The sequence below is a fragment of the Trichoderma gamsii genome (assembly GCF_001481775.2).
Source record: "Trichoderma gamsii strain T6085 chromosome Unknown Scaffold_22.2, whole genome shotgun sequence".
In the NCBI taxonomy this organism is placed as follows: domain Eukaryota; kingdom Fungi; phylum Ascomycota; class Sordariomycetes; order Hypocreales; family Hypocreaceae; genus Trichoderma; species Trichoderma gamsii.
The window spans coordinates 311,302-335,372 of NW_020171359.1; the positions used below are offsets into that span (position 1 = coordinate 311,302).

Below are 24,071 nucleotides of genomic sequence, written 5' to 3' on the forward strand. Positions count from 1 at the left end.
GACGACCTACCACAGTGTGTTGACAATTATCCATTGCATGAAGGATTCCAGTGCATGCAGCTAATGTAGTGCAGAACACCGAGCAGAATCGATGGCATTGGGCCTGGGGCACTCGCTCCTCTTCTGGGACTGCCGCATCTTATCGTGCCTTGTGAGCTTCCTCTTCCCTCTTTGCTGACGCATTTGCTTGCCACCCCCTTCACTTATTCTCCCTTTTCATCTCCTTTTTCATATTTGCCGAAGAATCATGAATCATTCGAATGGGCTAACCAAGAACAACGACAAACAGTCGCACAGACGACATATCAATCGCGAGTAACCGCTAGGACAGAGAGCCGTCCCTTTAGTGGCTCCGTCATGGGCCCTTCCGGAAGCGACATGATGCTCATTCAGCTGGTCAAGGCGGCGTTTGAGCATGCAAAGTGGCGGTCACAGGTCGATGCCGGGCGCCTGGCTTTTCCAGAAGGCTCTAATGCGGCGCGAAGCAATAGATAAAGGGTCGAGCCGAGTCGAATCGTGTCCAGGTGTCATGGGTTACGGCGCTGATGGCGTTATGCTAGCTTATACTAGTGTACTCGTAGAACACGATGCTGGGACAGGCAGATCGGAAGAGGTCTTTGAGGCGCTCAGCTGCCCTCGATTGATGCTACAGGGGCTTCGGATGTCTTGCCTCATCGTCGCGATTCCTAGCATGCGGGGACAATGAGGCTGCCGCGTTACTGCATTCGATCCACGACCGGGCGCCACACTTAGTGGTTAAATGCGCGTCTCTCCACCCTTGTGTGCCACTTGCTGTGCGTCTCCCAGGCCTATCAGGCGTGGTATAAGCAGCATCGCGTTTTCCCCCGAGCCGGCGCCCTACAGGAACGCACAGCACAGCCCGCAAAGACGTGCGGAGAAGCAGACAATAGGGCCACGGGCAACGAGACATCCGAAACTCGGGCGTTGGATTCGTGCCACCGTTACGCAGGACTAACTAACTGGCCTCTTTTCTTTGAGACGTCGATAACGACGATCGGCCGCACCCGACTAAGAGCTGCGGAAACTGGGGCTTGAGCCGCGGGCGGCTCCCAGACCCTGTCAGAAGAGCGTGGTTGCATTGCATTGGATTGCATGAGCAAGGATGGCGCCAGGCAAACTGGCCTTCGGACGCTCTCCGGGGGTCGAGTCCGATGACCCTGCTTGTTTCGTTTCTTTCGGCGTACTTGTACTGTAGGTGTATGAATGCGTTGGGAGGAAGCTAGAATGATGTGCTGGAATTCGGACTTGTAATTCTCTCACGATGAAGGCCAGGTCGAGCACGATAAATTGCAGGCATTGGCCGGTTGCCATGCGGCGGTTTAGCCAGATGCTGTCTCTTGCGTCTGTTAGTGCTCGCGCGGAGTCTCACAGCGTGTCTTTCGGCGTCTAATTCACGCACCATTGGCTTGGTGTTGGATGAGTGATTCAAGTATATATATATACAGCAATCATTCACGACAAGTACGCCGTTGAATATATTTCTGACACTGTTCCACACAATTACCATTATTTCTGCTGTCATTCTTCATTCTTATTTACACAAAGAGTCAATTAGGTGTATATCAGCATCAACGCCACAACCGTAGCCATGGCGGTCGGATCTGCGAGGGACAAGTTCCCCAACGACTTACTTCTGGTGCAGTTCCTGCGATCAGCCAAGAGATGCGCCGGCCAGGGGCCTTACATCTACGATCACTTTGGCTTTGAGAAGACGCTTGAGGAGCTCATTGCAGATATCCTGCGAACGCGCGACCTCATGCGCCAGCAGTTACCGGCGTCTGCATTCAGCGACCGAGGCATCTTTGACGACAAGAGGCCGTATGTTGCGGTGCTGACAAGGAGCGGCTATGAGTTTATCGTGGCCTTTTTTGCGACTCGAGTGCTGGGAGGAGCGGCGATGCCATTTGGTGCGTGTAAAGCGCATAGCATACTATGTAAATCCAGCTAATTTGAGGACATCTAGGCTCTGGTATCCTCCCCGAAGAGGCGCAACATTTCGTCGACAACGCAGAGTCACTCTGCATCCTGGCTGGCAAAGACTGCTACGAAAAGGCAGAGCGAATTGCGTCCCTCTCCGGCATCCCAACGGGTCTCAAGCCCGTAGCCATCCCCATCTCATGCAATGCCGAGCCCGTAGGCGCAATCAACATCACGATTGATGAGACGCTTAACATGGACCCTCGTGGCCCGGGCCTGGTCATTTTCACGTCTGGCACGACCGGACCGCCAAAAGGTGCTGTTCTTCCGCGAATATGCATGGTGTTTCAGCCAGATGCGCCTCCAAACTGCCAGACGGTATGCTTTCGACCGCCTCACTGGCTTGGTGGCGCAATCAGCCTGGTCGAGCCCATGCTCACCGGCAAGAAGCTTCACATCCTCAAGGAGCGGGCTGGAGTAGGACGCATCTGGGAAGTCCTGCGCAGTCACCACATCACTGGAACGGGATTCACGCCGGGCATCTTGCGCGAGATGAAGGAGTGGCTGGAGGCACAGAGCGAGGATGAGCAGGAGGAGTATATCAAAGCGTTTCGCAATATCAGCGTCATTCATTGCGCCGGCGCCATGGTCTCGCCGTCAGTGTTGAAGTTTTGGAAGAACAGAACCGGATTGCCGTTTAATAATGTTTACGGATCGACAGAGGTTGGCGGCCTGGCGACATACAAGCTTCTTGACGGTACAGAACGGTCGGTACGTTTTCACCCTTTTGTTCCAACTTTGCTGTTAAATATACAAAAAAAGAGTCTAACATGACGGTATTCAGGATGCAATTGGCGCTGCGTTTCCCGGCATTGAAGTCAAGCTGACAGATGGCGATCACGGAGAAATCTGTGTCAGGAGCCCATTCATGCTTACGCAGTAAGTTCTGGGTAATAGCAGTGCGATTGTGAAAGTGGGATAATACTAATGGATCTATCAAAAGCTACATTGGAGACAAAGAAAAATCAAAAGCCGCTTTCGATGCCGAAGGGTATTTTAAGACGGGAGACTTTGCGGAATTGAAGAATGGCGAATTCATCTTCTCTGGCCGCGCCAATGCTGACTGTGAGTCTTTTGCTTGCAACGTCCTCCTTCTTCTCCTCCAATCTTCAACTTCGTGACGTCGCATTGCCTGGGATGCTGATTAGTGCTCCAGATATCTTGTTTCGACACTACCGAATACCGAGTGTCCAAGTCGAGGTTGTACTTACAGCTCTCCCCTACGTAACCGAAGCCTGCGTTTTGGGCGTGCCAGATAATGAAGCCAAGGAAATATGCGCCGCCGTCGTCCGTCTCACTCCAGAGCAAGAGCAGCTACAGAGCAGGCATTCTGAGCAGATAATTAACCTCGCACGCCTCCGAAAAGACATGAACGAAGCACTACCGAAATACATGCTCCCTGTGTTGGTGAAGATTCTTGGTCCCGGGGAAGAGATGCCGCAGACGGTTTCGCAAAAGCCTATCAAGAGTCAGATCATCAAGAAATATTTTGGCGTGGACAGGTCGTGGTCTGCTGAGAAGTCTGTTCGTGGGGTGGAGTATTGGGGAAGCATGCCTGCACCGGTAGAGGCGGACACGAAGTTGTGGGATTGGCTTGGCTTACAAAGGGCTGATTTTAAGGGTGAAGCTTGAGGGTATTCAAAACAAAGGAAAGGGGGGTATTGAGCCGATCATATGTGGTCCAGCCATTATGACGGTGAGAGCTGAAGCTGCGGTGGAAGGGTGGATAGCTTGTGTGTCGAATTGTTGGTATATGGGATTGGATCAAAGGCGCATTGGCGGTATACTATAGCAACATTGGTTAATTAGTTTCTCTGATAGGCAGATACTGCTTTTAAATCATGATACGATGACACTCATACTTGATCAGGGACGTGGGATATTCTCCTGGCTATTCGGAATGATTTCCATCGTTCTTCTATAGGCGATGGTTCTTGTCGCTCCTCCGCTGGGCTTTCTGTTCCCAGTCCCATGTTTCATGACGTTGGGGGGTTTTCAAGTACTCTTTCAGGGAGTAGCTTGGTTCCCTCTTCTTAGAGCTGCATGGTTTCATCAACACTGTTCCCTTTTCTTTATCTCGTCGTATCATATAGCTTACCTGGATGATGATTCTCCATGTTGTCTACCGCCCGAGCTGCTGCCGCCAGTCGGCTTCTTGTAGCTTTTGCTTGAGTAACCTTTCTTGTCCATGCTTGCTGCTGTTGCGTGACTGTTGTATAGGAGAGAGTGAAAGTGCAAACTGTAAGGATGTTTCTCGAGCCACTCCACGAAAATGCTTTTCTTTTATAGCTACAAGCTAGAATGATCGCCATGATCCGAATGGATTGTCTCGCCCTGCCTGGCAGCCAGGTGGGTGAGGCCTCTTCATTAGAGCAGATAGACCCCTGGATGATACTTCACTTAATTTGCACTAGGTGATGCGTTTTGGCGAAAATTCATTAAATCTCTTTCGAGTTCATGCTTGTGATGTAGCAAATCTACAGAATCTGAAGAGAAACGAAGGGCTTGGCAGGCACTGCCCCTGGCATCTCGTGGCGGGGCTGCTTACTTCGTCTGTAAGACAGAGCTGCGCCTATGCTTTGCTCCAATCTGCAATAAAATATACGTGTGGACCACGACCTAGATCATATTTCAGGGCAAGAGACAATGATTTTTTTTTCCTGTCCCACTGTTGATGAGGATAATGATGCTCGCCGGTAACCAGTGGTTGGAGATTAGATATAGCTGGTAGAAGTGATTGGGCACAATCGACATATGTAAGCTGACTTATACATGAGCCGCAACCTACTCCAACTATTTCTGTGCGGTTCAGTTACTGGTGGCTGCATGTGAAGCGGTTTATTGCGACGCCCTCACATGAAAAATCCCCGACTAGAAATAAAAATGCCAAAACTACAACTACGAGGCATTCAGGTAAAAAATAGCGGAACACACTTGCCGGATCTCTCGACACATTTTCCGTCGGTGCCTGATTTTCAGTTTCTGGTGGCGTGGGAGCCTTGAGGCTGATTAGTAGGCAAAACGGGCTACGTGCTTGAAGGGGGCCCGTTTTGTTCTCGCCTTGGATCCGAATTTGACGTTTGGGCTTGGTCTGCCTGCTATTGTGGCTTGTTCCTGGTGCCTCGATTTTTTTTCAACTACGTATTGTCGACGGACGCCCCTGCTGTCTAATATGGTGATTGTATGACTGTCCTGTATGACGAGCTGATATGGTTAGGCTTGTGCCTGGTGGTGGCAGCCACCGGATATAAAACGTGAGGCCATATGGTTTTGAGTGGTAAAATGCAACACATTTTATCATGTCACAAATGACAGGCAGATCGATCTTTAGTTTTAAATGGCGAAGCCAACCTACAATGTATTGTTGACTAACGTGACGGGGAAAGGCTAGATTAACTGAGTAAATATCTTCAAATAGTTTCCGATTGATGCTCAAGATATTACACTCATGTGCATAGTTACATAATGCCACTTTTTAGAAAATATATTATTCACATATGTTGCTCTTGCATTTATTCGTATCAACATAGATCGAGATCTAGAGGCAGTCAAAGTTCAAATCTTGTATTTATGCATAGGCCAAGTCTAGATCATATGCTGTACTATCCAGCCGGGGAATATCATTTGCGCGATGACGGTGCTTTAGGATCCTTCACCACCATGGATGTATATGTCCAGTCTTTGTTGCTGATTGGAAGAAATAGATGGGTGCCCTCATTCTGAGTCATAAAGTCCTCTCTATAATAATAGGGCGACCTGATGATCTCAATATCACCACTCTTACTATCCCACTGGTACCCCCAGTTCCAATTTCTCCGGTCGGATTTGATAAAGTCCAAAACATCCTCTTGTTTGACAGCTCTCGCGACCCATTCAAGACTACAGACTTTCCAGTTGTGCATAGTCACTACCGGAGTGCCGTGATCGTCGTCCAAGTTGAGAACTGCAATGTTGGTGCTCAGCTGAGTGCTGGTTCCCTGGACCAGTGACATGACGGTATGCTTAATAACCTTGTTATCGTTCTTTGGGTCGAATAATCCAAACCCAAAACGAGTGATAGGATCGGCCCCTTTCCCGCCTTGGTCTCTTTTTGCTTCATAGAACTTCAGAAACTTTCCATTGTTATCGAACCAAACGAATGAGCCCGTAGAAGGAAGCCCATGGCTGGGGAGCCCTGAGCCACCCTCATTATTACCCGTGGGAACTAACCCAGGTAATTTGATATAGCGGTAAAGATTCATAGTTTGAGGCTCAGCGAACTGGAAAGAAAACATATCTTCCACCTGCCATGATCCTTGCGAAGACGGGGAGCTATTGACAATATTTGTGACCCTAATTATGCCAACTCCGGCAGATGGCCGAAAATATTTCGTAATCTTCAACACATGCCCTTCCATATACGCTCGGTACATGAGGATCTCATTACCGCCACTTCCAACAGCGCGTCGGCAAATGCGATCTCTCGGGTAGAGCACCTTGGTAATGGACTTGCCAGGATCTTCGTGAAAATTGTCATGCCCCGATTTGCCGGCAAGAAGCAGTCCTATAATACCAATTGCCCATCCTACTGAGCTCAGAGATGGCGGTGCAGCACAAGCGGCAACTCCCAGGAGAGAGACAAAGAGTCCTGCAGCCGCCATGCCTTTGTTGTACGTGTCATTTGCTGCACCACTCTCTTGGATGGTAACAGTGACAAGTGACGGCGCAATGCCTTTGTCGTTGTCAGCAGTATCGTTCCACACTCGTGTGTGGCGAGCTTCAGCAGATCGGCGCACGATGGTGTGCATGGAGTTGTTGTATTTGCCGATAGAAGGATAGCTCTGCGTTGTTTGCCAAGCTGGCTCATCGGATTTCTCATCAACCTTGGCATTAGCCGCAGCCTCAGACTTAGTAGTAGACTGATTACCAGACTGAGGCCGAATTTGCAGTAGCAACTCTGGCGGAGAACGACGCGGGCGTCTCACCATCCCATGGAAATGATGTTGACGGCTGTTCAAGCTGAAGCAGAGATTTTCATCATGATCGGGAATGGTGTCCTTGTCTTTGCTTTGGCAAGTTTGAACTCTTGGGGGTATCTCGGCCATGGCAACCTCTGCACCCCATTCAATCAGAACGCTGATTGGCTTTTGGGATCCCTTTTCATCTTTCTCGCAGAGAACCAGAGCAATAAGGTTCTCACGGCCCTTGTTCTGGACGATGACGGGCCCGCCAAAGATGGATGCCTCAGATTGGGGAGAGGGAGTCTTGAACGGGTCGCCAAGAGCCAAGGTCAGGCTTATGTGCTGAATTTGGCCGCCATGAGTAGGCTGGAAGCTGAGAGACGCAGTTTTATGATCTCCGGTGAAGTCTAGTTCTAAGTTGGATGCGGCCGACTTGAACTTGGTGTTCTTCTCGTCGTTCTTCTCTAGAATCGCTTCAAAGTTTCCAAAATTGGGGGGTTCTCTGCTCGCAGCTTTTGAACTGGTTGATGCGGTGGTGGCTTTGCGCCATAACACAATGCAAGGCGCTCCAGCCTCGGCCTTTGTTGGAAGAATGGCCGTGACCGATTCAACTCCATCAGGGTTGGCCTTTGGCTGTCCTTGGTAAACGAGCATGATGGCGAGGAGCTGCCTTTCCGCAAATCAAGACTAGTTTAAATGAGAAATATCAATATTTTCCTAGAATGGCCTTGGTACTGATGGGCCAACCTTCATACAATTCTTACAATGGATTTCTTGAAGCCATGAAAGAGGTGCAGCTTCCTTTTATAAAAAATTACGCCAGCTTCAGCTCGTCGCTTTGCCTTAGCTAGCCACAAATTCTTATGGGCGCATTCTCAGCTGCCTCCACGAGCAACATTGCAGCTGAGACGCGAAAAAATTTTTAAGAAAAGATTTTCTTTTTCTTTGTGTAATTGATGGTATTGCTGCAGCGGCGGCCGATTAGCTAGCCTTTGCCCTAATGATAGAACTGTCTAACAAGACACTGACTCCAATTAGTAGCTACAAAGGGCACAATATGCGGATGATAAGTATAATGACGTATAAGCTAAGGCCCATTTCATACAATGTCAGCTGATCAACGTGTTGACGATGTGCATCTTTACAGCGTGTATAGAGGCTAAGTGCAGGGATTGTTGTAAACATCAGCTTTGGGCGATTATAGCCATTTGGATCGCAGGACGGGTTGAAAGCATTAGCTTGTGGCTTGTATTCGTGAATCTGAATCTTTTGTAAACCCAATAGAGGCAGAAACTCATTGAGTACAATTACTCTTCCGCTTGCACTCAGCTTTATTACCACTTTGCACCTCAGTCTGTGTTGGAATCAGTAAAATCCCTTGGAGGGGGCCTACCTCGTTCGGTAAGGGCGGGGTCCGTTTTTTATCCCACAGGTCTGGGTTCACCTTATTGCTTATACAGATAAGTGGGCTGCTCGTCAGAACCATACGAAGACCATAAAATATGGAAATTGGAAAGAGAAGTTTATGGAGTGATACTATTATTATATGGTAGAAAATACATTAACCGGGATAAATGCGCTGTCTTAACCAAAACCTAAACTCCTTCTCTGCTGCCCATCGAGGCTGGATATGCAGTCGATTAAGAAGCCTCTTCAGTAGGGTTTAGATTCGGAGCCTTTTTCCAAGCAATTGACCCGGAGCGATAATGCGGTTCAGGCAGCCAATCGAGGACAATGGAACTGCTGACCATTGGCACCACCAAAAGTCTGCTTATGATCAACTCAAGGTTGAGTGCAGGCATGATGTAGCGATCCCATATCATTGCAGTGCGCGAGTGCCAGGCGCATATGCGCGTTGTCTTGGCCGAGAGATCGCCGAATTTCTTCATGAGTTTCGTTCTCTCGCTTTGATACTGGGAGAAGATCGCTTCGATGGCCTCGTTGTCATGCAGACTTCCCCCCTTGCTTTGAAGACTTCGAATGCCATTTGCAATCGCAGCCAAATCCTGCACGCCACTGTTGAAGCCCAATCCAGCATTGGGAGTCACTTTGTGTGCCGCATCTCCGACAAGAACAATATGTTTCCACCACCATTTGTCGAGAATTCCTTCTTCGAGATCAGTTGCACCTGAGGCACCTCGCTCCTTGTACAAGTCTCGAAGATGGAGCCCTTTCGTGATACGATGGTCCGCATGGCGAGCGGCAATTTCATCGGCATCCTTCTGCGCATATGATTTGTGCTCAGACGTGGGCTTATCGAGCTTTTCATAGAGGAAAAACCACATTATGTCGTCGCCTGTAAAGACCTGGGTAGAGCTTCCGAATCTATGACACTCGTAAACGGTGCCAGGCTTGGCATCGCCAATGCGTGGACAGTTTCCAAACAAGAGTCGGTATGTTGTTTTGAAGTCCTCATTCTTCCCAAAGGGCTCGTTTTCGGAAAAGCTCTTGCGAGCAAGTTCTTTTGTACATTCCCGCACTGCGCTATGCGATCCATCTGCCCCGATGATGAATGAGCCTTCAATCTCATGTCCATCTTCACAACGGACGCTGACGCTTTCTTCTCTGATATCAATAGCGACGACTTTCTTGTTTACCAAGACCCGATGCTTAGACTGTTCCGGCAAAGAATCGTACAAAGTTTTGAGAATATCGTACCGCCAGAACATTGATGTTTGATAACCATATCTATTTAGAGTCAGCAATTGCCATCTAAAGGAATGGAATAGGTATAGCACCTTTTTTCGTTTACAGAGAATATCGAACCTGAGTGAATGATGCTTCCTTCTTGCGTGAAAGATATCTTATCGTACATTGGCTTTACTTGTGGATCAAATGCGTCCCACAGCCCTAGTTGATCAAGAATTCGCAGTGAAGGTGCCCACATGCCGATACATGCTCCAATGTTTGGGGTCACGCTGTGATACTGTTCGAGGAGTACAAAATCTAGACCAAGTTTGTTGAAGATGTGGGCAGCCATTAAACCAACTGGGCCGCCACCCACGATAATGACAGGAAGCGTCTTGGATGACATGTTGGGGATATCATAGGTGTACTCAAGAGGGCAGAGCAAGTCAAAATTCGATGCTGATATGTAAACAAGTTTGGAGAATAGGTTGGATTAAATCTGGGAGAACATCTCGCGATCGTCTTTAAGAAGCCCTTTAATGTCACTGATTCTAAGGCACATGTATGCTAGAACCAAGCTAGCCACCTACGTGAATGCATGCAGCAAGATAGAACATGGTTTGGCGCGAAGCTAGTTAACTAGACTATCTAGAAATAGGACGCGAAGGAAGAGAGCAGATTGCGAAGGAAGAAGCGAAGGAATGAAGGAACTAGGGAATAGACAAATATATATAGTATATACGAATGATATATGCAGGGAAGCAGAGTTTTATTTACTCATTGACCTCAATCTTTGCATATCTTAGATATCGCCATAATCGCTAGTAGCAGTATGGTCTCTGATTCAATATTGAATGACTTTGGTTATGTGGCGTACAACGAGCTAGAATATCTATAAATCTCACTTTTTAAGACGCCCATTCATACTCTACGACGTATTTACTTGGTACCAGCACTTCCCCAATTCTGTTAATGCAAAATCGTTAGTTCCAGCCTTCCTTGATTTGCGAAGACGCACATCATTAGCTGAAATGCTACCTCACCTCGCTGCAGGGATTCCACCTATGACATACAGCCATGTGTTGGAGTGGCCTTGGTCCCGGAAACACGGCTCGGATGGTGGGCCAGTAGGATCTCAAGATTGATGGAGGTTGAGATGGCCGTGGCTAGTCATGTCTGTCATCTGGGGTAATGAGTGGATGTCACGCTATCGTGCAAGCTCATCCTTCAAACTCAATTGAGCAAGCAAATCACAATTAGGCCACCATAGGCGCCCGCTTCAGAGTATTGCCTTGGTTATGCATATCTAATAGATACTGCGTAATAGCCGCAATGTTATGGTCTCCCCACTTGAAAAATAGATCAATGACATATAAATTGATAAAAATAACTTGTCTTCGCGCTCAGGCAGGGGTTTTCGTCATATGCTATTTTCACCTGGGTGCCACCACGTGTAGAAGCTAAACGACGATGTAAAATCCTACAGCAGAAATGCGGGGCTGTGTGCCTGCCCAAGTGTGGCCTCCTTCATCTTTTTTATTCATGGTTAAAGTCATGCGGTGTAACTAACGAAACATCAGCATTATATAATATGGCTGGCTGTTGTGTAGCTTTTGGACTACATATGCGGGTTTGCTTCCATGTAAGCAATTTTATGCCCAATATTGAACAGTATCATGGATAATTCTTATCATCGCTTTGATCCCGGTGCTTTAATCTTCTTGCCCTTCTATCAATCTATATGGGTATACTGAAAGACCACTGAACTTCTTTAGGAGGCTTAAACCTTAGACAAGACTGCTCTAGCTTTTTGCTAGCACGACTAACTCGATGTTCGTCTTCATTCTCAAGAATTGCTCATCAGCCAAAACACCTAGAGAAGGGAAGTGTTGCTAGACGTCACTTTGCTTATGATGTTGTTAACATACGATTGGCTACTATTTTTCGAAACAAGGGATATATAAACGCAGCAGTGTTTATCCCTGTAGATTTTTACAAGCTCAATCAAGTTCATGTATATTCGCCATTTTTCTCATGCTTGTGAGAGTCTGTTAATAGCGGCATTGACAGTGGGTCCAGATTCTAAAGTCCGCGGAAGAAGCACCCTTGAAGCCTCGCTATCGCGGCTATACTGGTAAATCTCTAGAGGAGTTCATACAGATTATTAATTATGGCATTCTGTGTCACGTTTCTCTTCTATTTGCATGCAATTCCTGTTCTATGGCATGCTAATGAAGGAGAACAAAAGTTGACTTTTATCGGGCTTGGCGTCGCGGGCCGCTGCGCCACAGACTACAATGGCGCCGGTAGATATTTTGGCTCCAAAAGCACCACTAATTGATGAGCCAGGGCGGGGATGGAGGGCTACAGCTTGCTATTGTGTTGGGTTTTCTCTCAAATCTTGGCAGCGTGCACTTGCTATAGCACCCATATAAGCCAAGAAGATCCGAGCATTGGGTAACTACGGCAATTGGGAGCGGAGAATGAGACTTTATCGGAGGTTAAGACCTTTAATAAAAGAATGAAGCTAATATAGCGGCTTGATGACTTGATCATGTCTTGGCATCAAGCCTAAGCATCTAGGCTATGACATTCATGAAATAATACTTACATGGATTAATTACATGAATTGAAAGTGACTTAGATGATGACTGCTCAAATGTGTTACATAGCATGCGACTCACCACGGGTTATAGTCTGTACAGAAGAGAACCACAGCGCCTTATCTCCGAGGATTAGGAAGTATTAAGAAGTGATTCAGTTGCATTTATATTGAGGGCAACTCGATTCATTTGACCCTATTCTTGGCAGCTTCTTATACATTTCTTCTTGCTTCTGCATCTTCCGCTTTAGTTAGAAGCGCTTCATCATAATTGATCAAATACTATGGTTCACTTTTACAAGTCTCTTTCTGAGGACCTCAGAACATGGGCGCTGCAACAACAAATGTTTTTCATAGCATCGGCCCCTCTAAACGGCCAACACGTCAATCTCTCCCCAAAAGGTCTAATACAATCGACCTTTCACATTTTCGACTCAAACCATGCAGCGTATTTAGACACTGCTGGCTCAGGCGTCGAGACAATCTCCCATCTATACGAGAACAAGAGAGCCACTCTCATGTTTTGCAGCCTGGATGGCAAACCTCGAATAATGCGACTGTTTTGCACTGGCTCAGTTGTTGAGAGAACTGATCCAAGATTCTCGGACTTGATGCAATCTATTGGCCAGGCAGGGGATTTCCCTGGAATAAGAGCAGTCATTATGCTTGAGATATGGAAGGTTGGTGCACTCTCACACACGTTTGACTTTATGTACCTTAGATAACGAAGAACTTACTGTTCGAAAAAGGTTCAAACCTCCTGCGGTTACGGTGTGCCTGTACTGGACCGCGATTCTCACTCTCAACACTCAGAGAAGGAAACCTCAGTAGATTGCTGTTGCTACAAAGAACGCCCAACCCTCGAGAAAGCACTGGATAAAATGGTGAGAAAGGGCGAGATCGACGCATATATCCGAGACAATAGCAAACGAAGCTTGGATGGCCTTTTAGGTCTGCGTGAAGCGAGAAAAATGAGCGGAGAATGGCTATTAGCTGGCGATATCACTACATGGATAAATTGCCAGCTTGCACAAGTTCCTGCCATTTCGCTTGGAATATTCATTGGCCTCTTCCTTTGTATCTTGGGTCCTCAAATTCTGCTTTACGTTATTAATTTGATGTTTAAGGTGTTTAAAACACTACGCAAGGTATAGTGAAATCTTGGATGATTTACGTGTGGTTTCTCATTTCTTTTTCCTTATTCAGATACATTTAGTCGCGAGCTAAATAAAGAAGTGCTTTCTCAATCTAAAGTAATGGGAAGTATTCTTCCGTGACTATTAAAGTATTGAAAGAGACCTTAACCGTTCTAGAAAATTAAGTAGAAGCAATTCATCGCCTGTACATCGATGGAAGTTTTCTTGCTCCTATGTAGAACCTAGCGCATCCTTGATCCCAAGAACAAACCCACCAAAGCCAAGAAGGCTCCTATTCAAAGAGTATTTAAAGGCCAGTCACATGGCTCATATCAATCCGCTGACGTGATTCCTTGAGCATCTTAGTGGCCCTCGGTATGCTAGTAGCATCGTACGCTTTAACAGCTTCTTCCAGGCTCTGTGAGCCGCACAAGTGCGTTGCAAGATCCCAACCGTCTTTCATGGCGAGACTAGCTCCATACCCAGAGAATGGGGTAATTGCATGGTTGCTGTCCCCTATGAAGATTGCCGGCCCGAGCGAGAGGTCATGGCTGAAAGGCTGCTTGTCTCTGGCAGCTAGCCGAGACACAGATTTGGGATCCGTTGCATCAAGAATGCTTTGGAATGGTTCAACAAACTCCTTTCCAAGCTCCTTGGATTCTTCTATCACTGACTGAGCTTCTTCGATGCTGCTGATCCTCAATGGCTCTTCAATCGTTGGTGCGCGATAGCTCAAGCCCCAAGACACGCTCGTTTCATCGTATGGCGACAGGAAGCAAGCTACGCCTTTGCCCGAAGAAACTATTAATCCCCACTTTTCGTCAACAGGCTTCGGTATGCCGTTTGGAAAGATGGCTAGGCCGCCTTTTTGCATGATTCCAGTGTATTGCAACGTATCATTTGGCCGAAGACTTGCTCGGAGCTTGCTGGATGCCCCGTCCGCGATGATGAGAAGGTCACACTCGGCTGTCGAATCATTCTCTGACAGATGGCTTCCGGAGAGTTTGACGAGCATCCTCCCGTTATGGAGCCTCTCTGCGTCCACGCAAGTCGTGTTCCATATAACCCGCTCTCGGCCGACAACATCGGTCAGCACTTGTCGAAGCTTTTTCCTTGCAATTCGGATCCCTGACGCAGGTAGACCGGGAGCAGGCTCATGCTTTTGAGTCAAGAGTTCGCTCCACGAGCTATTCCACATTGTGAACTCGAACTTATTCCCGAAGCTCTGCACGGCGTGTTTCATAACGTCGTCCAGTATACCGAGATCACGAGCTGCATAGAGGCCGCCAGTCTCGTCATGGCCGGCAAGGGAAATTGTGTATCCTTCTCGGCCAGCTGGCACGACGTTGGCGTCGCGTTCATAAACCGTGATGCTTGGAGGTGTCATGTTGGCGGGCCAGAGGCGCCGAAGAGCGAGAGTGAAAGACAGGCCCGATATCCCGGCACCCGCAACAATTATCCTTTTGCCTTCCAACAAGTGTGATGCCATTGCTTTGATATTGATTGATTGTGTTGATGTTTAGTTCATTTGTCGTTTTGCAATTCCATCCCATAGTCCTTTATTTATACATAAAGCGTCGCGATTTGGGCCGCTGTTTGACAAACCCGAGTTCCGGCAGAACAAAGCATGACGACTTCCTTGATAATGACGCTGACGACGTGTCTCCGCTTCGCCTTCTCGCCGCTGTCGACTAAAGCCCGAGTTCCGGTAGCAATTTCATTGGTGAAATTGCCTTCATTAAAGATCAGGCACATGTGCAATAATGAGTATACTGATTCGTAATAGCTGACGACTACATGGTTATAACCAGTAGTCCTCAACGACAATCCTTGTCTTATGAGTCTTATGAAAAGTTAACTGCCATCATGGAACAAGTCATTCTGTTTCACGTCACAAGTATGGACGAGGAGTACGAAAACAGCATAGATGTGAGAAGTTGGGGCGCTTTCCGGACCTGATCTACCGTGTCAATAAAGGGGAGATGTGTACTTGGTATTCTCATAAACTAAAGTCAATATCATCGCTCTATGCATCAGATGGAGATTGATATAAGATCAAATGAATGGCACTTTCTTCAACGTAGTTCAAAACGTTAAACTCCTGAAACACCTTCCTGTTACAACCAATTGTAACATACAATCCAGTATGTAGTCATCTAGTGAAACACTATATACGTCGTATAAGCATGATAGCACGAGTTATGACTCAGAAAAAGGCTTGTGGGCCACCGCTTGCATCCGGGCAATCGTTAGAGAAGCCTCCGGTAAAAGCCATCATGTCATCATCCAACTGCCAGGCCATTGCAGGCTGACCGCTCTGATCTGGTTGACATTCACTCAAGTTATGCCCGGGATCGCTTCCTGTGGTGCCAGTTCCTGTGGTGCCAGGCCATGCACTGCTATTACTCGATCCCGGCTCGCTGCCCGTCCCTTGGCCAACAGGTGAGAAGTAAAAATGTGGTGAATTGGTTCGATCGACAGGTGCAAAAGCTCCAGGTGTAGGCGCACGGCCAATATATCCATTACGCAAGGCCGCCAAAAAGATCTCTGCGTCTGTATTCGCTGCAGCCTGAGAAGTCATAGGATCTCGCTTTCTTTTGTTGATGTTATCAGTGGGTCGGGGTGCCAGGTTTCTGGATATGGCGCCAAAAGTCGGCCGGAAGCTCTCTGTAATACCCATTCGGCCCATTTGTGCCGTCACAGCAGTCACACCGGTCAATAAGGGAATGGATTTTGTCATTCTCAGGTTCGTCGGCCGTAAGTGGCCGAGAGGGTTACCCAGAGGCAGTCGCCCAGGCAGCGGAGAACTCATTTGCGTGTGTTTTGAAATGGGGCTTCGAGCTAGCAGGGGAATGTTGGAAGCGGGGCCGCCAAAGAGATTGCGGTATTGGTAGAGGGCGGGTATTTTGATGGTTGATGATAGGCCGTTGTTGTCGATGTCGAGACAAGCTTGCTGCAAGAAGGCACATGTAACCATATGTATACGACCGATAGCCTCCATGGCATTGACGATGAGTTCAAGATTGGACATGTCGACGGGATTTATTCCCGTAGCTGGGTCTTCTTTGGCTAGGTAAACGTACACCGTTGTTGCACTATACAGCGAAAAGGCGCACAAAGGATTGCTCTGTGGGTTCCGTTAGTCCTGTAAGTCCTCAACGTAGTCGACAAAAGATCTTACAAATAATGATGAGCGATGGGATGTCATCTTGACAATGCTTGCAATCTCGTCCGCGGCATTCTTCAAAAGGTATCGACTGTCTTTTCTCAAAGAATCGCCAAGGCCGTGCTTTTCAATGACTTCGAGGGCAACATGATGCAAGCAAATTACACATGCGTGAAAGTTGAGGTTGATGTAGGTTGCCAGAGGATTGTGTAAATTCTCGGGGAGACGGAACTTGTCCGGCATGAACATGAACAGGGTCGACAGCTGATTATCCAAACGGCGATGCCGCTTCCAAAAATCTCCGTGCGTGGGATCTTCAGGTCGGTCAGACGGCCTGATGAGATGCACATGTCGCATGATGGCCTTCAAGAGGTGGTTAAGAACGAGAGAGCCGGAAAAGCCGCTGTAGGATGCGCCTTTCATCACATCGTCTAAAAAAGGGCACTCTTCTTCTTCGCCAGATATGAAGGCCTCTTCACTAGCTGGAAGTCGAGTCATGATCTACTCAAGTTAGTTAGTTTCATGTCCCTCCCAGGCCTAAAAAGACAAGCTTACATCATCAGAGTTGATATAACTTGGCCAGCCAGTTGCCATGCTTGATTGAGCATCGCATGAAAACGCCACCCAGAAGACTCTTCTGCGCTCTTCTAGCTCTATCCAATCCTGTGGAGGACCTAGAGTCTCTGGAGCATCGTCATCTGGACTGTCAATCTTGTTAAGGCCAAGCATGTGCACGAGGCGGCAGCACCTGGCGCAACTCATTCCCGCCCTGGTATAAAGCATGGCTCTCGCTTCATAGCAAGCGATGAGAGCCCAAGCCTGAGCGTGTGCTATCGTGATAAAATACTCTCCAGACTCCTTGGGTCTCAGTTAGTTACGTGATAGTTCATAATTCGGGTACGGGTGATAGAGCTGGCTTCTCACTCTCATTTCATCAGCTTCGGCGTAATAGCGAGATCTTTTATAGAATACATCGGCGCATCGGTCGTACTTGGGGTGCCACAGTGCTCCCATTGCCCAAATAGCATACTGTAGGCACATGGGTGGTTTCCTCATAGGGCCACCATAAAAGGCCTGGTAATAGCGGCAAGATTGTATAAGCGGCATGTAGTGGTACTGCGTAGTAAAGAAGCATTCATGCCTGTCCAATGTATAAGTCGGGTTAGAAGAAAGAGGAAGAAGCTGGGCATGATACAACATACAGTTCTTCTATAATTTCAATAGGGGGCAACGTCTCTGACATGCTGAGGTCTATCAGCTCGTCATTGCTGTATTGCTTGCCATTCAGATACTCGAAGCTAGACGACTCAAAAGGAAGGCCGTCACCAGATTCGGCCTGGTCAGCGAACTGATTGGGGTCGGTGAAGTGCCCTGGTGGGATAGGCTGCTCATCCAGCGCAGCAACATCTTGTTCATCAGCTGCCGTCGCGGCTCTCGGTCGACTTTTCGTACCATCGTCACTGTCTGGATTGCCGTCGGCTTTGCCTCTTTTCACATCTCGACTTTCCTCGGTAGCCTCCTTGAGATAGCCCTCTACCTGAGCTGTTGATTGGTATAAGTGTTAGGTGCCAATGTGCTTACACCATAGTGCGATAGGTTTGTCGTATCCGATACGCACCTAGTCTAGCCTCCAATTCCTTGACATTGCTTCGCTGGATGGTCGGCTTGCGTCTTGCTTCTGGGTATATGCACTCGCTGCCGGCTTTGGTGCACCGAGTGCAAATTGGCTTCTCGTGGTCACATTTCAGCTTTCGGAGCTTGCAGGAGATGCAGGATAGGGGCTTCTTGGTCTTCTGAGGTTGTTCCTGGGTATCAAGCTGCGTTGCTGGGTCCGCTGATGACATGGCCGTTGCGGACTTTCATATTCCTAGGTTGGCTGTTCCCTATCCCTGAAGTGATAGTCGGTCTCGGATAGTCTTATAGCGGAGTCGCGATAGAGAGGCCTAAGACTGTGTGTATTATAAAGACGTTTAGCACGCGACGATTCAGGCCATCGGCATTCAAGTTGTTATTATAGCCCGCCTACGGCCAGGCTCCCCAGGCATCAATTCGGAGTTACGTTTTAGTTCCTAGCGTCAATGTGTGCTTACGTTACGGCTCCGAGACGGGTACTCGATCCAGCAGATCGGACAGATCCGTCAGTGGCAGTCAACGTTGCAAGAGAAGAACAACACGTGTATCAGGTTAAATTTTAGTTTAGGTGTAATCTTGTTTAAATTAAAGGAATGTACTGAGGTGATCAGTTGCGTAGGTGCAGATGCAACTGCGTGCGTTTATTAGAAAAGCCTAGCTGAATAATGCTTATTAACTCGAATTGAATCCTGGCCAATGTAATAGGATGACTCACGATTAAGTAGCATCAGCTGTACTGTTGTAGACAGCTCAGGTTTATTGGAAAAGGTCAATTTATCTACTTTAGCCTATTATTCGTACATGTTATCTCTACTGCAGGTCCTCTGTTCCCTAATTTTTTTCTCATGTGATCCTTTGCGCAACTTGAAACTCATGTTAGCTCAATTCTCTAGGTTAGTGCACAAGAATGGAAAACCTAGGTGTCTTCTACGGAAGTAATCAGATAACTTTACAACGTGCTCTACTGCTTAATTTGTAATAGCAGAGTTGAAGAGTTCTTTATATAATTCGTCTTTGTTAAATAAGAAAATGAATCGTACATTAGATAGATTCAGCGTGCAAAGTGCAAAGTACATGCAGTCTACCCTGAGACTTTTCCTATTCAGAAGGGATATGAACCACTCCAACACCATCCTCAATCGTAATTTGTGTTCCAAATGGCTCAGAGTACTTGCAAAATCGGCCAAGAATTTCGTTGGCAACCTCAAGAGTAGGCTTTGTGGGCGTTCCAGTCATAGAGCCACTGCGAGGAGTTTTCCCCAAATCTGCCGGATAGACCATTACACGCAATAACTTTCCGTCGGCGTAGTCAGCCGATATGAGCAGTGCCTCTCTATTTTCCGACTCATTCAGCCAAGCCCAGCGCACCTCATTGGCCTCGCCATCTCCAACAATGGGACCCTCCAGGGAGGCCGGAGCTCGTCCAGCGGCATCATCGCGCCATGAGCGAAACTGAGGATTTTGGAAAACAAAATTGGAGATGCCGTAGAATATTGGCTTTCCCTTGTATATCTCAACTCCCTTGAGTGTATGAACGCCGTGGCCGAAGAAAAAGTCGGCGCCGTTATCGATAACTGCACGGGCAAATTTGATCTGATAATCTGTCGGATAATGGTCGAAGGAATAGTGCTGGAAAGAGAAACGGTTTTGATGCCAATGGATAGTAACGCTGAGAAAATCTGAAAACTGTTTCCCACCACGGACCTCGCGAAGAATATCGCGGAAATCTTGGGGCTCCATCTCATAGCTATACTCTCCTATCTTTGGACCGACTCGGAAATGAACACCAAAAGCATCGAGAGTCTCAGAGCTGTCATTCGTATCGACACCTGCAATGGATCGCAGCTGTTGCATTTGCTCAGTAGTGACGCTGTGGCAAACGTTCAGACGGACCGAGTTATTCTTATAGGTTATCGTTCCCTTTGAGTTCAGATGGTGTTCCAAGCGCCGTTTAATACTGTTTATCTGATCATCAGCGTCAGCACTGGCATTTTGCAGCCTGAATTGACGTCCAAAAACAAGCACAGATCCTTCAGGGTCTGCATCAGGCATGCCGATTGGCGTCTTAATTTCAGCACGCCGAGTAAGAAGGTTATCGCGCATTGCTCTTAGTTGAGCAAGGTGGTCTGGCTTCACAACAATTGGGTCTTTGGCGGATATGCCAAACAGCTGAGAATGATCTTCTGTTTCGGCATAAGCTCCAATGAAACCCACGATGCCTTTGGGAGTGGTTTTGAAGCGGGCAAGTCTCGCTTCTGCGATATTGTAGTCGGTGCCAACATATTCAATACCAACGCGGCGAAGCTGCTCGAAGTTCTGGACAAGACCAGCGTCGCCACAATCGAAGGTGTGGTTGTTGGCTTTTGTGACCATATCGATGCCCATTTCCTTCCAGTCATCTGCGATGTGCTTGTCTGCCTCCATGTGAGCGATAGGGCCGCGAAATGTGAGGCGATCCACAACTGTATTCTCGTTGTTGGCAAATGTGATGTCGGATTTTTGCATCAGTTGGACAAGAGCTTGGATATCTGGATCATTTCTGTTGGCAAAAGGCATCGTTTGAATCAAATCTCCAACAGCCACAACATTGAAAGGCTCTTTGATGCGCATTTGGAGCTCGCTTTCCTTGTCCCGAAGGCTGGAAGGCTTCCGTGGCGTGAGTGAGATGGGCATTTTGTATAAGTAGTTCAAAGGTTTGAGCTATACTGTGAATGGAGATAGTGAAAAGAAAGAAAGATGGAACTGTGACCGAGATTTGGCACCAATTTATATCTTTTCTGTAACATCCTTTGAAGGTGGATTTGAGTAAAAGTTTCCGGAATCCGTGTCATACTCAGGAGTTAAGTATCGGAATACTGCTTTGTTCCTACGAAAGTCCGATGTATTCGGAATCTGGGTAGTGAATTGCCATCAAAAGTGGCTAATTACGGAGACCGCTCGAATCTCGTCACGGAGCCAAGCATCTCCTTAGCACGTTCCCACTGTTTGTATCCTCGAAAAGGGGGCACATGCCAGTTAAACTAACACCGGTTGATCCTATCAGCTGTGGTATACCCGTAATAGCTCAACGTCTCCGTTATAATACTAGACAATATCGTGAACAAGGGAAAATTACCACTTTGGGCATCTTTTGAATCCCTGTTGAAGCTACTGCGGCCATCGCGATAATTACCTATTGTGGCAAGATGCGCAGCCCACCTTTTGCCCCATGATTATTGTAGCGCAGCGCTAAACTCATCATCTTGTACACTATTATCCTTGGCCTATCGAGTTCATGACTTTCAGTCTCAGCTACTTCTGTAATTCACGTCCGGCAATTCGGATCTGGGGTTACCGGCACCCGTAGTAGAACCCCAGGTTTTCGACGCTCCTATAATGGGCTACCAGATCATAGTATCTCTCCAAGAGCAATGTAGCTGTCTATAAAAGCACTAGAAATTCTGTTTTTGCTGCTCATCTTCATTGCCTAGTATCCTAGGGCTAAGTCATTTGAGCTATATGATACAATGAGTTCCAACGAAGTCACCATCGAGAAAAATGAAGTTGCGATCAAATACGTTGATGACGGATTTGTAGCGACTGATCCCACCCAAACGCTCAACGAGAAGAAATTACAGAATGGCCTGCTCCTCAAAGTTGATATCATTCTAGTTGGCATGATATCTCTCATTATGCTAGTCAATCAATGGGTAAGTAGCATAACATCTTATCATATTTAGGAGTGCCAATCTCATCATTTGATTGTCTAGGATCGAGGAAACATTGGAAATGCTCGCCTTATGGGCCTGCAATCTGATCTCCATATATCGAACGGCCAATTTTACAACGTTCTTTCTTTGTATTGTAAGTTTAAGCTGGTGAATGCTAGTGAGATTTTTCTTACAGTAACTAACTTAAAAGACGTTGGATATATGCTCTTCATTATACCTGCCTACCTTACTGTTCGTTCTTTCAAAGCTAATCGACAGATTGGTGGTTGTGTCATCTTGTTTGCAACATTTTCTTGTTGCACGGCAGCAGCCAAAAATGCCACTACAGTTCTTGCACTTCGGGTATTAATCGGAGCCGCTACTGCTTTTCTTCAATCACTAAGCCTATATACGAGCCTTTGGTATAAAAGAGATGAGTTGGCAACTCGCTCCGGTAAATCAGCTTATATCCATGTGATATCTTAGTACTAACGTGATAGGGCTCTTTTATTCCGCTTCAACCATCGCCGGGGGCTTCAGTGGCTTTATTGCATACGCCATACAACAAAACTTGGACGGATCCTTAGGATACGCAGCATGGCAGTGGCTATTCATTATCCAAGGATGTGTTGGTATCTTTGTCGGCATATGCTCCTGGATAATGCTGCCTAATCCCCCGGATCAAATTCAGGGCAAAAAACACTGGCTATTCTCGCAAGAAGAAATTGAACTCGCTGTTGAGCGTCTCAAAAGTATGGCACTGGCGGTGATTTATAGGAGAACGAAACAGCTGACTCAGAATAGCTTACAACACTGTCGGAGCCGGTTTCGATTGGGTGCAGGTGCTGGTTGCCTTTAAAGACCCCAAGTTGTATCTTTTCTCGTTGATCAACATTGGGATATCCCTGTCTCTTTCTTCTATAAGCTCTTTTTTGCCGACATTTATTAATGAATTTAACTATTCGCCTGGTAAAAATTCTCTCCGATTCCCGGCTTTAGTGTCTAAATTGCATTCGCTAATAGTTTTCAAGTGCAAACGCAGCTCTTTTCCATCATCCCGTACGCGTGCGCTTTCGTTACCCTTCTCGTCCTCAACATTGCCTCCGATCGCTTGAACATCAAAGCGCCATTTTTGATGCTTTGCCATATTATCTGCATCATCGGTTACATAATTCTCATGCTAGTAACCAATGATAAAGTCAAGATATTTGGCACTTGTCTTATAACCACTGGAGTCTTCCCATCTTTCACTATAGTTGGCGCTTGGACAGGGATTAATATCGGAGGATTTACTAAGCGGGCAATTACTTGGGCCGTGACCCAGGTGGTTGGCCAGTGCTTTTCTATTATGGCATCTCACATCTACACGGATCCTCCTCGCTACCTCAAAGGCCACAGCACTTGTTTGGCATTTCAAGTTGTGGCGTTGCTTTCAACTTGCGTTTTGTGGTTCTGGATGCGACGTCTTAACAAGAAGAAAGACGAGGAGGCGGAGCATCATCGCACAGCTGGAACGATTGATCCAAAGATTTGCCTGTCGCTTGAGGAAGCATACGACTATCATCCCAACTTTCGCTACATCTTGTGAACAAAGAGAGCGAAAGCATGATTTCAGCGGATTCTGGATCTCTTCGTTTCATTTGGTCAAACTGGTGAAGCATGATCGAGAACAAGGACAATTAAATCTGACTTCCTGTTACAGGCTTGGAGGTAACTAAGCACTAGGGTTGACTTGTCGCACTTCGACAGGCCTAATAAATAACTTGTATAGCTGCTTTTTAATCATCGAAATTGGTGACGAACGTGCTTGAAAAGCGTTGTCTCTCCTCATTATGTACAGTTGCCTGATTGTCACGCTTCTCCAAGACTTGCAAAACCAAGATGCATAGCGTAAGCGCTTTCAAATATAGACACAATGTTTTGTTGGATTTGTAATGATGCTTTGGCCCTCCTTTACTGCTAGTACTCAGAATGGTGTAAGTCTTGAGATGTTTCGCTTTCTCAAGTGAGCAACTTAATGCCTGTGTACACATTACGCGCAAACATTTAGCGAGAGAACTGCTAGTTTGGCGCCGCCGAGACGCCGGCTCCAGGCTAGGGTCAGCCATTCTACAAGGGTTAACCGGCAATACGAAACAGTCGTCATGGCTGTGGCTTTTCCCTGGTTCATGCATCTAGCACCCCACCATGAGGCTCGCCAAGCAGTGCATTGTCCTTCTGTCGGCAGCTTGTCAAGTCCACTGTAACTTTGGTAACTTTTGGTGACTCTCTTTCTGGAAG

At 47.1% G+C, this 24,071-nt stretch overlaps 8 protein-coding genes across 8 annotated transcripts; 2 read left to right on the top strand and 6 right to left on the bottom strand.

Annotated features, from left to right (window-relative positions):
* Positions 1-1,609: 1,609 nt before the first annotated feature.
* On the top strand, positions 1,610-3,630 carry TGAM01_v206529 (hypothetical protein; the record flags this gene model as incomplete). Its single annotated transcript, XM_018801703.2, has 5 exons — positions 1,610-1,928; positions 1,985-2,709; positions 2,783-2,877; positions 2,942-3,063; positions 3,155-3,630. The coding sequence occupies 5 exons, from the start codon at positions 1,610-1,612 to the stop codon at positions 3,628-3,630; spliced, it is 1,737 nt and encodes a 578-aa protein (XP_018665018.2).
* A 375-nt stretch (positions 3,631-4,005) lies between these two features.
* TGAM01_v206530 (hypothetical protein) lies at positions 4,006-4,310 on the bottom strand (the record flags this gene model as incomplete). Its single annotated transcript, XM_024549886.1, has 2 exons — positions 4,006-4,037; positions 4,097-4,310. 2 exons carry the CDS (start codon positions 4,308-4,310, stop codon positions 4,006-4,008), a joined length of 246 nt encoding a protein of 81 aa, XP_024405360.1.
* A 1,308-nt stretch (positions 4,311-5,618) lies between these two features.
* On the bottom strand, positions 5,619-7,592 carry TGAM01_v206531 (hypothetical protein; the record flags this gene model as incomplete). Its single annotated transcript, XM_018801702.1, has 1 exon — positions 5,619-7,592. The coding sequence occupies one exon, from the start codon at positions 7,590-7,592 to the stop codon at positions 5,619-5,621; it is 1,974 nt and encodes a 657-aa protein (XP_018665017.1).
* Positions 7,593-8,578: 986 nt separating this feature from the next.
* Positions 8,579-9,972, bottom strand: TGAM01_v206532 (FAD binding domain-containing protein; the record flags this gene model as incomplete). The annotated part of the gene is made up of 2 exons (XM_018801701.1): positions 8,579-9,626; positions 9,752-9,972. 2 exons carry the CDS (start codon positions 9,970-9,972, stop codon positions 8,579-8,581), a joined length of 1,269 nt encoding a protein of 422 aa, XP_018665016.1.
* Positions 9,973-13,611: 3,639 nt separating this feature from the next.
* Positions 13,612-14,691, bottom strand: TGAM01_v206533 (hypothetical protein; the record flags this gene model as incomplete). The annotated part of the gene is made up of 1 exon (XM_018801700.1): positions 13,612-14,691. One exon carries the CDS (start codon positions 14,689-14,691, stop codon positions 13,612-13,614), a length of 1,080 nt encoding a protein of 359 aa, XP_018665015.1.
* Positions 14,692-15,510: 819 nt separating this feature from the next.
* Positions 15,511-18,314, bottom strand: TGAM01_v206534 (hypothetical protein; the record flags this gene model as incomplete). Its single annotated transcript, XM_018801699.1, has 6 exons — positions 15,511-16,431; positions 16,486-16,971; positions 17,026-17,328; positions 17,395-17,611; positions 17,673-18,012; positions 18,089-18,314. The coding sequence occupies 6 exons, from the start codon at positions 18,312-18,314 to the stop codon at positions 15,511-15,513; spliced, it is 2,493 nt and encodes an 830-aa protein (XP_018665014.1).
* Positions 18,315-19,200: 886 nt separating this feature from the next.
* On the bottom strand, positions 19,201-20,775 carry TGAM01_v206535 (hypothetical protein; the record flags this gene model as incomplete). The annotated part of the gene is made up of 1 exon (XM_018801698.1): positions 19,201-20,775. The coding sequence occupies one exon, from the start codon at positions 20,773-20,775 to the stop codon at positions 19,201-19,203; it is 1,575 nt and encodes a 524-aa protein (XP_018665013.1).
* Positions 20,776-22,452: 1,677 nt separating this feature from the next.
* Positions 22,453-23,379, top strand: TGAM01_v206536 (hypothetical protein; the record flags this gene model as incomplete). Its single annotated transcript, XM_018801697.1, has 3 exons — positions 22,453-22,543; positions 22,596-22,662; positions 22,815-23,379. The coding sequence occupies 3 exons, from the start codon at positions 22,453-22,455 to the stop codon at positions 23,377-23,379; spliced, it is 723 nt and encodes a 240-aa protein (XP_018665012.1).
* Between the last annotated feature and the right edge of the window lie 692 nt (positions 23,380-24,071).